The sequence below is a fragment of the Nyctibius grandis genome, chromosome 1, assembly GCF_013368605.1.
Source record: "Nyctibius grandis isolate bNycGra1 chromosome 1, bNycGra1.pri, whole genome shotgun sequence".
NCBI classification, from domain to species: domain Eukaryota; kingdom Metazoa; phylum Chordata; class Aves; order Nyctibiiformes; family Nyctibiidae; genus Nyctibius; species Nyctibius grandis.
This window is the reverse complement of record NC_090658.1, coordinates 19,949,857-19,964,164: the sequence shown is the minus strand read 5'-3', so window position 1 is coordinate 19,964,164 and position 14,308 is coordinate 19,949,857. Positions and strand designations below refer to the sequence as shown.

The window sequence follows — 14,308 nt, the reverse complement described above, 5'->3', positions numbered from 1 at the left end:
TTCATCAATGTTACACGGTCCCTGCAATTACATTCTTTGTATGGTAAGTCTTTGCTTTTCTCTACTGAATCTTCTGATGGAGAAACAGAAAGGAGGGGTGGAATCAAGGAGTAAGGAATGATCAGTCATTACAAATTTTGGGAATTTGAATAGTAAACCTCAAAGAATCTTCTGCGGAGTTCCAGAAATAACTGGTGGCAACGTGTATATATTGCAATTTTATTTCATTCGCTCAAACAAAATGTTAGCATGTAAGAAATTTAAAATGACACAGTATGATAAAAATAGCAGAGAATGAACGGAGAAACTAAAAAGAAGGTAAACCTAAAGGCATGAAAAGTCAACATTCATCAGTGATCATCTTCAGTCTTTGATTGACACTTGATGCTCGATAACTTTTTAAAACAATGAACTGGAAATTATTACGACTATCTGAAGAGATTTCAGCACCAGCACTAAGATTTTTACATTCAGTTGGTTGCAGTTGACTTGGTAGCCACTTGTCTATAGTATAGGTTTATCACAGGTCAGATCACAGTGTTGAGGAAAGCAACGTCTTCCTGGCATTAGAAAGGATTCCTTAAACTGCCCTCAGCTTAAGATATCCATTGTACAAAAGCACAGAACCACCACAATATGGTTTTTAAAGAACTTAGTTACCAGTAAGCAAAATAATCTTAGCTTCTGCAGTTCATTTTCCATACTGAAATCTCTGGAAATGGTGCAACTGTCAGTAGGACAGGAAATGTCTACAGTAATCTTTAATTCAATTCGATTTTCTGGAAAGAACCAATTTGCAGTTTGCGATTACAGAAAGTATGTATGTAGAAGCAGCACAAAAGACAACATCTGTTCCTTTTTCTTTTAAACAGAAATCATGTTAATTGTAGACCAAGGCACAAAACGTTTAGTGCATAAGCCAGTTCCTTGCACAATCTAGTAGTTCAACCTTTAAATTTGGACCACTTATACCCATTCATGCTATTCCACTATGCTACTCATGAACTCTCCTAGAAACAAACCAAACATGACTTCTGACAAGGGTAAACGTCCTTAATGCTCAAAAAGTCCGTGTAAAACAAAAAGTTACATCAAAGATGAAAATGCCTCCTCTTGTTTTGAGAAAAACAGTACTTGACAAGCTTACTATGGATTTTTTTTAATGCCTTCAATAAATGCATGCAGAAAAATGTTTTTCTTTTTTTCTTTCTAAGAAATGATTAATAAATGGAATTGGGCAATATTGCCACTTTAGTCTTCTCTTAGAATTTGAACCTATAGAAACAGGAAATGTTCGAATTGGAGAAAAATTTCCCATTGAAGCCTTTCTCCAAAGCTGTAAGTGCTGTTTTGCTTTGGAGTTCAGCACTTAAGACAGTATGTTATTGAAAGCATTTGTCCTACGCATGGAGCTGCATATACTTTTAAGCTGAAACATTAATCTCTCCAACAGTTGCAAGTAAACTTTCCTTTTGGATCAGCACAGATCCCAAAGCAAACATGGCACTCTTACGGCTCAGGAAAATTGACAGTGCAAAGGAAAAGGGAAGATTTTGATTAATATTCTTTGTCCAAAGCACTATAGATTCAGTTCACAGAATTTCTATTCCACTGAACTGTAACACATCAAAAAAAATTTTTTTTTAAAATTTAGAATTTACAAGCATAAATCCAAAATCCCTGTGAAACAGAAAGGTATCACCTCCCCTAAAAACGATTCTCAAATTGTTGACCGAAACCAATGGCATACCATTGCTGTCTTTCAAGGTTTGGGTTGTGTGGAACTGTGGTGTTTTTTGTTGGTTTTGAGTTTTTTGGAAGGATAGATAAATTAGGAGGAGAAGGGGACATTTACTGTGACCTGATGCTCCATCGTTCTAAGGTAACTAACTGCTGTCCTGTTTCGTTAAACAACCAAAAAAGGAGTCTCAGAAAAGAGTGAAGCAGGGAGTCATGGTAAAAAGGTAAAGGACAACGCACTTACACAGGTGCATCCTCAGTAATTCAGATGCCTACAGGTTTGTTCTCTCACCGAGAAATGAATTAGGTTCACATGGGAGTTTCAGAACCATTACAGAAGTATTTCTGAATTTCAAATAGAAAACTGAAAAAAGATACAAAAGCATTAAGTACCTGGTTCCATTAACATGGTTACTGATAGAAGTCACGTCTTCCTCATTATTACACATGCATGTAAGATGAAGAAAAAGTGTAGAAAGTAATAAAAACGTGTCACCTTCCCCCTCCCTCATCCCACATCTTTCTGGGCATAAATTAAGCCTTACAAATGAAAAGGCTACTCTGTGACATGCAATTTTTCTTTTAATTAAAAAGCTGGCTGTGTTGTGTTACATTACAAAAATGTCCACATGCATAAATCTAAAAAAAGCCCCAAAATCTACTGTAAATCTACAACATACTAATGATTTACATTTGACTGCTGATTCGCATTATGTAGAAGTCTTAGATTTGGTAAAGCATTGTAACAATGTAGGAAGGCATCTACATCTTTAAACTCTGGACTGTATTTGCTTTTTTATTTTCCTATAAAATTGCATGAAGGCTAACTAGAGAGGCTTCCTATCATAAGATTCCAAAATCTTGATATGTCATCACTGTCTAGGTCATTCACTTACAAATATTGCCCTTTAATAGCACGCGTTTCTAATTGTTCCATGTTTTGTGAACTGAACTTCTACACATCTGATCTTTTAAATTATTCATGGAAATATCAGATATGATAGGAAGACAAACCTGAGATACATTTGAAGTACAACAGTGTAACTTGCTAATTCCTTCATTAATAAAGAAAACCTCTCTGAAAAGCCTTCCCAAGCTTTTTCCCTGTTTTTTGTCTTAACAACAAATTCTGAAACATGTGCAATTTTATCTTGACATGAGTAGACTTCAAAGCACTGTGATCTTGTCTGATAGGTGTAGGAATTTCTGCATAATCATTACAGTAACTTTAAGAGTCTTTTCCACCCTGCTGTAAAGGTCAGAAAAAAGCTGCAAACTAGGAGGGGAATAGCATATCACCAGAGTGATGTGTCTGAAGCTTTTCAGAATAGGTTGTTTCTCCCTCCTTCCAAGTGTCTGTCTGTCTCCGTTTTCTTCTAACAGCTCACAAAACGTAGTCAGTTTTATACCAAGTTAAAGAGTCACATCGGCTTAGTACTAGTCTTTCTATGCAGTATTCGACTTGCTGAGTTCCTGCCTGATAGCTAGAGAAAAAGAGAGAGAGAGAAGTTAATAAATCAAATAGTCGAAGTCAAGGCAGAAAGCCAGAATACACAACTGACCCCTTAAAGAAGCTCACCCTGCTCCAACAGTCTCAGAACGCGAGTAACCTGTATGTAAGATAGCGCCACGTGGCTTCAGACAAGTGCCATTCTCAACCAGGCAGTACCCTTTTTCCTACAGTAAAATTTTTGTTAACATCATATTTTTCAGTTCTGCATCTCCAGCAAGTCTATGACCTTACCTGATGACAACCACTACCACTGGGATTATCAAGGAGCATGTGTGGGCTCATTTTATTTTTTTTTCGTTTAAGAGCAGCCTCAGGGCCCTCCCTTGTTTCCATCGTACTGTTCTAAAAGGCTGCAGTACAGAGCACAGTCAAAATACAGGGAAAAGCACTGCATACTCTGTAGCCCAAAACCAGCCAGCTCCTTCTACAACATCAGCTGATGACATTTGATATTTTACCAGCAGTGGTATCAGTTTAATATGACTTCCCCCCCTCCCCATGTTGGTACTTTCCACAAAGCAAAAAAAAAAAAAAAATGCACACCAAGGCAGTAAAACAAACACAGAGTTTTATTTACTTCTTGACTGACGGACCTTTAAGATTATTCCTGCTCAATAATTTCCCTTAATTACAGAAGACTATTTAGGAAAATATCTTCTGTTGAAATAAAAATGAAAATTGTGAGAATTCTTTTCTCTGACTCTTACGTTACAGACCAAAGAGGGGAAGACTGACAGCTGGAAGCAGAATCTGAGTCTGAATATTACCAGTTTTGAAATATGCACCTCAGCAGCTCTGGACTATTTAAAAATAACCCACCTACCACCACACGATAGAAGGATAACTGCAAATCACTCAAATACAGCATCCCTCCAACCACTTCTAAAAGACACTTCTTGGTGTCAATGTGCTATTAAAACAAAAAGCACAGGAGAGAAAACATACAAGCACATCATTCAGAACAGGTCTGGCACAAATGACAGCATGCCACCAGAATAACAACAAAGCTACTTTTACCAATATACCATTCTCGGGCTAGAAACACAGTATATTTACATTGTTGTGCACCTGTAGCTACTTACTCTAAGACTGAACAACAGCAGCAAACAGATTTGATACCTACCATCAATGAGTTCTTCCTTTAATTTCGTTAACTCCTTCCTCATTTCATCTAAAATGTCCTGTGGTGTCAGAGCATAAATAATAGATTAGTTTTGCAACATGAATAAATTAGTTTTGCCACCTGTAATTCTCTGCTGAGAGAAATCCAAAATTCTTCCAACTGTTCATCAACCTTTAGCCCTTCTGAATGCATAACCCAGCCTTTAGCTTCCAAGTCAACCTCGCAAACCTAAAGCATCCCTAAAACATTTTTACTGCAGGTACTATGAAGGACAAAAAAAAACAACCTTCTGTAGAAGTCCTACAAATTGATTCCTGTAGAGCTTATGAGAGAAGGGACATACTGAAATGAGAATATTGCACTAATGTAATTGCTAAATAAAAAAAAAAAGTTTAAAAAATACTTGGCACATCCCTTTAAAATAAGAAAGCTTTGCTACAGATGAAATGTGATGTGGAATGCAAAAAAAGTAGCTAACTAAAAACCACAAGCCAAGGACATATTCAAAGAAAAAAAAAGAAAAAAAAAAGGAGGATCAAGTTATCAAGGTATTCCCAGTTGCCAAGTGGATGTGAGGGAATGAAGGTGACAGAATGAAGTGCTGTGCCCCGCTTGCTGTTTTCTCCATCCTTTCATCTAAATGATGTTAACTGGTGATTTGGTGACAACATTTTTTACAAGCAGAGTGGGGTGTAGTGTCTGTTTCTGCAGAGGAGACTGTCACCTCCTGCCCAAATCTGTAGTCAGTGGGAAACTCATCCAGAAGATTTCAGCTGCCTCTTTTTCAGCTTTGGGGTTAGCATGCTGTTCACAACTGAGCGTGCAATTACTCTACTGTAGTCTCGACTTGTTGAGTCCTTTATGAGCTGTTGGTGGAAGACATGCGTGGAGACACCTTCCCTGCCTGAAGTCATTCCTGGCATAAGAACGCGTACCAAAGCTGCCAAGGTAGGTCTCCCAATTCGCCAAGTCTTAAGACAAGACTCTTGGACAAGAGGCAAGAAGCCTTGGAGCAGCAGCGTGGCCACCAATTGCTGGGAAGGGCAGCGACAAGCTTGCCACATGTCCAGTAGAAATAGAATGTGAGACGATTTTGCCTCCAGAGAAAAGAATCTTAACAGAGGCAGTGAGAGGCAGTGCACTGGAAACTTGGGAGAGCTGTGCTTTATGGGATGACAGGATCCCCATCCTCTGCACCTTCAACTTCAAAGAGCCACAGAGAAAAAAAAAAAAGCACCCCATGGAAAAAAAAAAAAAAAAAAAAAGGAAAAAAAAATGGAGCCAGACTCTATCACCACCAGCATTTCACGGAACCTGGAGCAAGAGTACTGCAAATCCTCGTGAGAAGATGAAATAGGAGTACCCCCTGAACAACACCCCCACGTGCTCCAGAGCCACTCACATAGCCAGAACCCAATCTAGAACCACCAACCGAGATGGAAGATGCTCTAGAACTGCCAACCAAACTGGAACGCCCTCTAGAAATGCCAGCTGATCTAGAACGTGATCTAGAACTGCCAACCAATCTGGAACATGTTTGAGAACCAGACCACCGAGCAGGAACACACTCTAGAACTGACAACCGACCAGGAACCCACTCTAGAACTGGCAATCTGTCTGGAACACGCTCGAGAACCAAACCACCAAGCCAGAACACACTCTAGAACTGTCAACCAATCCAGAACAAAAACCACCAAGGCGGAACATGCTCTAGAACCTCCCTCCCCACTCAGGGACTAGCCCGTTGATCCAAACACCACTTGAGGAAGATCCCTAACCTCCAACTCCACAATTCACATCCCCTCTAAAAACCACTGCTGCCAACACCACCACCATGGCCCTACAAACAACCAGCCCCTGAACCTGCCAAGTCTGGAACCCACCCACTGTACAACCAACCACTGCTCTACAGACCCCTGAATGCAGAGCCCCCCAGCAACAGCAAGCACATCACTTTCCCCTTCTCAGGGACAGGGATCCAAGTTCAGCAGAGCCTTGCCTGGAAAATAGGCAGATCACACTCACAATACACTGCGTGCTCTGCCAGAAAGTAACTATCACCATCTCAACATGCTCCCCAAGAAAAGGAGCTTCCACCAGCTCAGCATGGGCAACCATGGCCAAAAAACAGTACCAAGACCTCAAACATGACTCCCCATATGTCACAACTCAGATTAGCACTGAGAAAGCACAGTACTGCTTTTGCCCAAGCCTCACTCAGCAAGCCAGCTACCCCCAGTATATCACAACAGGGCAAAAATACACAGCAGCATTCTTGCACATGGACAACACCAAACACCTTACACAAGTCTGCTCGGATCAGCATCAGCTCAATGCCTCAGGCAACAACTACTCTCAGAAGGACTTCTGCACTGAAAGCACCTTCCAGCGGCCGCAAAGATGATCATTTTAGGGCCTCCTCAGCAATGGAGGACTTCTCAGTAGTCAGAAGAACACAAATACCTTACAACCACTTGCTCTTCTGGGGGCTCCTGTTCTTAGGAGCATCGAATGTCTGCTCAGTCTACAGATCACTGATGCTCTTAAATGATAGCTCCAGTCTTCATACAAGTCACAGGAGATCCCTTGTTGAGCCTCTGGTTGCACAGGTTTGTCTGTCTGGCAAGTGTACTTGACAAAGGCCTGTCACCTACAGGTAACTGCTACCAAACAATTTCCAAAGCATCCCATGATATCTTTTTGTCATCTAACAGCAGGTGGCTGCCACCTTCTTCCCATAAGACTCTCCTCTGCTCTTAGCCAGGATAGCTACACGAAGGGTGGTATCACTGGATGCTCTTTCACCACCAAACCAAGACCATGGGTGCTTACATCTGATATAAAACATGGTCATACTTGTTCTGCTAGAATTGCTCTGAGGGCTTGTTGTTTGTTTGCTTGTTTGGGTAGAGAGGAGAAGAGAAGGAAAGGTTTTCCAGGCAAACCAGTTTCCCAATTCCATCCATAGCATCAACACCATCTTGTGTGTGCTGTCTAATGCAAAAGCAGGAACAAGCATCTGTGAGAAAGTAATGGGGCTGTGTAAGCCGCCATCCTACAGTTACAAACCTAAGAATACAGAAACACGTTTGGGGAAAAATAATGACTAATAATTACTAAATCATTATTTGAGTTTGGAAATAGTTAACAAAACTGTTAAAAAACAGTTAAAAACTGGTATTGGACAGCTTCAAGTCCTTATACCCAAGTTTTCGATTCAAAGCCTTATATACATACCTGCTTCAATCTGTCATAATCTAGACCTTCTGACTGTACTCCATTGGCACTGGGTTGCCCCATTGGTGTAGATTTTGGTCTGCAGTACAAAAAACATATCCATGAATTACTGGTTGCTCATTATTACAGGATACATAGGACTTCCTCATCAAACTTGCTAACATTCATCTATCAACACCATAGTGAAGAATCAGAATGAAAAAAATGTTGGGGAGGGAAGGGGTGGGAAAATCAGGCAGACCCAAAATACCACACAGAATAGAAAGCAACAACCAAGAACATTTTCCACATACTGGAAATACGATGTGAATAAGAGTTACTAATTCAAAACAAGAACTCTTCAACTAGCAGACGGATTTCACCATTAGTGGTTTCTGATTTTTTCATAATGGGCATGAAAAGCTGAACTCCTTCAAATGTCAAACACTTTCCCTTCTCCCTTTTCAACTGCTTGCTCATTTTAAAAGAGGCCCTCTCAAAGAAACACTCTTGCTAACTAATGACTACATGTTGATGCTGCAACTGTATGAATGCTGTGTAATTACCCTGGCAGATTTCCAACATTTGACAGGACAAGGCTGAGTAACCTTATCTTACTCCCCTCCAACCTAAATTATTCCATCAGTTGCTGTCTACAGCTACTGAAAGCAAACACTAACAGCAGCAAAATTAAAAAGATAATACTTGAGAGGAAGTTCTAGTGTTTTGGACTATGTCATGTTCAATGTTTGCTTAGATAATACTCTCCTAAGACATCGAAATCTTGCTTAGCAAGATTAACTTGCATTTTTAACACACATTCCAGAAGAAGAGGGTTTTCTATCTTCCCACTTCTCTTTCCTGATCCCTTCTGTTTATACAAGGTGTAACTCAGACTTATGTACTTGCTACGCTTCCACAGGGCCTTGCATACCTACAGCTATGAGCAGACACAACCCAGATGCAAACAGCAGGAATACATAAATGGTTCTCCAAAGGAGGGATGGATGGACGGGTGGTGTGGGACAAAGAGGGAGGAATATTCTGCTGTTCTTAATTACTTTGTACATCTTGGCTAACATTCTCTCTCCATTACTCTATAAAATGTTAAGCCAAAAGAAGTTGACAAAATTGCTGACAGTTCATGCCAAGAGGTTTCCCCAATGTTTAGAATTATCACAGTATGCTAATGTTAGGGAAGGGCAGGGTCTAAACTGGGTCCTATGTGATTGTCTTTGTATGTGGCATCTGAACAAAAAAGCCTGTCCTAAACTCACTGTTTCACTTCACAATTCTTACACAGAAGGAATTCATTGAACACTCTGTTTTTCTGGATTCATTAGCTGAAGGTGCAGCCTTATTTATTACAATGGAAGGTGGCCAGGAACAAAAAAAAAGCAAACCAGCAGGAAAGGCAGAATTCTGCACTTTATCTTCTCTCAAATACACAGTATAAAACTATCTTTTTTCAGTATGAAGCAGAATGCGTGAGGGACACAAGCAGTATATCCACTGCTTTTATTTTTCCATTTATTTATGTATTTTAAATTCAGCTAACACAAAAAAGCTGTGTTCTCACTTAGAAGAAAAAGAATAGTGAACCTGTATATATATATATATAAATTTCTTGGTTTGTTTCTACAAAACCACTACCTTCAGCTTTCATGCATCTTCCCTTACAAGACAGCAGTTCATCCGTGAAGAAATTGTCTGATTACACTTTGTTCAGTACGAGCAGAATAAGCCTCACACTGGATTATCTTGATAACTTTCATAACCTACAGGACTATTTTCTTATTTGCTAACTGAAGGAAAACACTCAAAATGTGACTCCCAACAGAAAAGGGCACACACACTAAACCATCGTTTTGATACTACAGAAACTTTCTCAGGTTTGTGCTCTCCAGCAGATACTTCTACCTCTTGTAGGTTCCCAGTGTGAAAAATGTTAAGGAAACAACACGGGACGCAAGAGTTGCCTATTTTTCCTCCCCCTAACCTGTTACAGGGCATGCCAGTGTCATCAGAGAGCCTGGCACATTAAAAAAAATTCATAAAAACCTTCATACACATCCATAGCTATCGAGTAATTCTGGTGACAGGACATTTTAAATTGGTACACCCTAGCCCATTCATTTTTTGAAAAGGCAATAACTCCAGCATAGGTGGTAGAAACCTCTCAACAACTTTAACACTTCAGAATTACTTCTGTGCACTGACAAGTTAGTTACGTCAAGCATAGTGGCACCCGTTTAGGAAAAAACTGCCAGCAGTTTAACCATGCAAAACAGAGTCAGCAGAAGGGAATGTATAACTGTCCCTTCGCTGCTGGACTTTGCATCAAAGCAGAGAGGTGCAGGAACATCCTGTGTTGTTATACCAGCTCGGTTCTTCCCTCGGGATCACAATACTCAATTGCTACAGCTGTTTAGATATAAGTTCCAAGAGAGAAATTGCTAACATTATTATTGCTTGAAACACACCGAAATGAAATACATGATCCATCAAGTAACACAGAAGATGAAAGATTCAATAACTTGATACTGGAAGAAGCTGGCAAATAGAATTCCCCTTATAACCACCAGAAGATCTACAGTGTGCGCTAATGCTATGAAGACAAACCACAGTTTGGGATCTTTTACAAAACTCTTTAGATATCGACAGTGCTTAATTCATTATGAAAGAATTCCTTGCTCAAAAACATTCAATATTAGATCTTTGGCAATTGCTGCTTCATCATGTATCTGATATTTCAAGTGTTACTTGCAGTTTACACCTCAAACTGTGAACGCTGACTTACTCCACGCAGAACAGCATGAGTTTTTCAGATTCTCCATCTATAGTTTCTGATCATTTCCACTATTGCTTTGTTCCCATACACTGTGGCATTACAGCATTTACCCAGCATGACCAAAAAAAAGAATCAGTGTCCTCTCAAATGCAATTCCTAGCAATTGATAACAGGCACCTACTACGTGCCTTGGGAACAACCCAAACAAGAATATACTTTAATATTTTAATAAAAGACTTATGACTTTACTATTTTAATGAAATGACTTTAAAGAAGAGCTCTCCACAGACAGACTGCTTCATGTTTCCTTTGCCTCAGATCTTTAGAATAAAAAGACAGCTCTACCATCATCCCACACTATATACTCCTGCTACCTGTCAAAGATCTCAACAGGAAAGCCTCTTTATAAACTCTATCACTCAGTCTTAAGAATGTATTCCATTTTTTGCTTTCCAAAATGCAAGACATTCTTCATTCAAATATGAAAGACCGTAATTTGTAAACAAGATCATTTCTGATCTCAGACAAATCTAGCTGTCTTCCCCCAAAATTATCCTGTTTTTCCTTCTTCAACTTGCTCAGAAGAACAATTAATGGTGAATGCAAAACATTAACTACTGAAATTTAGTGAATAAAACATCCCAACCATTCGATCCTAAGATGGTTAAAGAGCTCTCCCGTGTGGTTTTTCATAGCATTGCCTAACAGGACAGTGAGGCAACCTCATAGTCCCTAAAACACCTTAAATCAAGCATGCAAGATAAAGATTTTATTCATGCCAACATGCAGAATACACCACCCAAGATAAGTAGCTAAAAGGGGAACTTTTCATACAAAAGATTAAGTAGTCACCACAACGAGTGCCTTCATGAAAAACAAAGCTGGAATTTGACTCAGTAATTCTGAGGGGCTCTGTAACACATGTACCTGTAGAAACAGGTAAAACCTGAAGGCTTTCAATGTCAGTATTTTACAACTACCACTACAGAGAGTGAAACTGAGATCTACAGATTAAAATACATGATGTTAATTCTAGCTTGTGAATATGTTCCCAACAGAAACATTAATTTATATTTAACAAGTCCTTTTCTAAATTTTTTTTTCCCTTTCTGATGTTTGAGACAGGCAAAATCTATTTGTTACCTTTATTTAATCTGCAAAAAGCAGATGTGAAAACTCATCTGGAAAATTAATTTCTATTCCTGTGTATCTAAACTCATTCTTGAAAACCTGCTTCTCAAAACACTGCAAATGTTTCACTAAATCCTAGCATATCCAACAGGAGTTTGTACCTTTGCAGGTGGCGACTGCCAGAAAACCAGTATTTAATATGAATTCACAGCTGGTTCTTAAGCCATCTCAATTTGCCTTTGATACCATCTGCTTTTAACCAGTCCAAAAATGGGCTCAACTGGACAAACAAAATGTGAAGAGGAACCTGGTCATGCCTGTGGTGATTACCAATCCATGTAGAAAAAGTCCAACCCTGAACTGGTCAAAATGGTTATTACAAAGTCTCAAATCCCAACAGGATGATACCTGTTTAATGAATCATAGAACCTGTTTTCAGAAGCAAGCAGATTTTTCCATGGAGATTCCCGTCTATGAAGGGGAGAAACACTACCTTAACAAGCTATAATAGGTCTTAATTTTGTTCAGTTTTAGCACCTTAAATACCATGGAGCTTCACTACTTGTGTTCCAAGAGTTCTGTTTGAATGTTTCAGGAAATATTAAAAGCACATAGTTTAAGTCTTTTCAAAGTCTGCTAAAAAAAAAAATGCCCGATTTTAAACAGGACACTAGTTATTTTAAAATACTTAGAATGTTCATTCTGAATAACAACTCCTTCATTGTCTACCTCTTTGAAAGCTCTGAAGAGAAAATTTTGCTTACTTGCCAGTTTCTTAGGTATGCTTTGTTTTCAATCCCTGTAAATGATTCATATCCTCTCTGTAGAGGTCAGAAGCAGGTTCTTGAGCCTTACCAGGTGAAAGATATCCCCTTTTGGCAAACATGGTATTAGTGTTTCAAATAGCAGGGCTCTTTGACTAACTCACTCAAAAGAAAGTTACTTTAACAAGCTGCTTGCTGAGATAGACTTGGCAACTGTAGAGAATTAAGATAAATGCAAGGATATTCAAGAGAGACTTCTACTAATACCTTTTCTTTCTCAGTCCATGGAAACATTCCTCATCCTGCCAGGGCAAACTGTCAACACTGACTAGAGAATTGTACCAGCAGTCTTAAAATATATGCTATAGCACCTTCCAGCAGGTTATGACAGCACTGGAAAATAATACTGACATTCGATAAACATGGGATTCTTATTTTGGAAGTACTTTTAGAGTATACACCCAGTGAGGCTCTCATCAAGCTAAATTCTATCAACATTTTCCACTGATAACTGAAGACAAAAGCTTGATGGAGAGATTTTTCTCAATATGTCTCAAGAGAAGTCTCAGACTCCTCTGTACTCCTGTACTCCTCTATGTCAGAAAACATTTTTAAATGGACCGCAGTAACCTCTGAATTTCACTGGTTGAAACAAGATCAATGCAATAGGATGCATAAAACAGTTTACAAGAAGCTACAGCTGTAGGGACAGGTAGAATGAAGACTTAAGGACATCCCAGACTCCCCAAAGGAGTCTGATATGAAGAGTTGCCCTAGTTATTAATCCCTTCACTTTCCTTTCTTCAGTTGCTTATCCATAGGGTATCTATAGCTAAAGGGCCAGGTCAGTAACTGTCTTAAACAATATGAAATATAAAACGCTCTTTAGGATTCCTTACACAAATTATTTCTGTGACAAGTTCCCTCTCAATGCCATGTATTGATACCTCAACCTGCTTGAAAACAAGAGACCTTGGTTAAAGCAGGTAAGACCTACTGGGGGGTGAGGGGGAAGAAGGTAGGGGGAAGTCAAGGCTAAAGGTGCTTTTCTTACACTGATAGTATAGCAGAAAGGACATCACCACCAATGTCACACGCTTTCTGACAAAAAACAAAGCAAGCAACCAGAATCAAGGCTGCAGACATTTTAAGATCCTCGAGTTAGTTACTTCTGAAGGACAGACAACGATACTAAAATAGGCTGAGAGCATTTAGTCCTGAATTTTAGAACTGAAGACCTCGATGGCAACCTCGACGACAAGTAATGCCACTTAGAGAATAATTGGTTTTTCTTCTCTAGTCACCAAATCGTGCATAGCTGTTTCCAACAGGCCAGAATTTTAAGGAGAATTCAAGTAATTTCAAACACAGCATTCTCTCGTTTAACACGTTCTTTTGTTTTCTCTCAAGAAGTTCAGGTAACTTTGTCAGATTTTCACAGGTTGAATCCTTTAACCTCTGTATGCAGATTATACAGGAATTCTAAAATGAACCATAAACCTTCTGCTTAATGTAAGTGGCAATTAAATATACTTTAAAAAATTTTTAAAAATTGCTATAGCAGCCATTTCACTGTTTTGCATTACTGAAATGCCTACCGAAACACCCACTGCTACCAAAGTTCCTGCTGACAAGTTACCAAAGATTGGTTAATGCACTGAAGGATGCAGAATATTTCTACGCTTCTTTAGGATGGACTTCCTGGGATTGGTATGAGACAGCTACTGAAAATTGTCACAGAAATGGTAAGACTTTATCATGATGGCTTAAATTTCTAGATAACCATTCTATGACTAGCACAGAAATAGAAAAGAGAAAACCTGTTCACTAGATTTACTACTGAATACATGAATCACAGCACTGAATTTGGTTTTCCCTTGCAGGGAATTTCAGATTTTAAAATGTAAAGAAATATAAAGAATTAAGCATTGCTGTAGGCAAACATACACCTTAATAATCAAAGTTATACACCAGCAATTGTTAAGGAATCTTTTTAGGTTTTACTTTTGACTTTACTGTCAAGAATTTCA

The 14,308-nt window shown here is 39.0% G+C and overlaps 1 protein-coding gene across 8 annotated transcripts in view; it reads right to left on the bottom strand.

Annotated features, from left to right (window-relative positions):
* Nucleotides 1-205: 205 nt before the first annotated feature.
* The window catches only part of ENAH (ENAH actin regulator), a 101,991-nt gene continuing 87,888 nt past the window's right edge, over nt 206-14,308 (bottom strand). For 5 of the 8 annotated variants that reach the window (XM_068399425.1, XM_068399419.1, XM_068399451.1 and 2 more), the window contains 4 exons: nt 11,923-11,985; nt 7,614-7,692; nt 4,377-4,434; nt 206-3,224 (listed from right to left, as the gene is read on the bottom strand). In XM_068399425.1, the coding sequence (XP_068255526.1) occupies nt 3,187-3,224; nt 4,377-4,434; nt 7,614-7,692; nt 11,923-11,985 (238 nt within the window). In that variant the 3' untranslated portion in view covers nt 206-3,186. The remainder of the gene's footprint in view (nt 3,225-4,376; nt 4,435-7,613; nt 7,693-11,922; nt 11,986-14,308) is intronic. The other 3 variants (XM_068399434.1, XM_068399459.1, XM_068399472.1) reach the window with 1 other exon arrangement.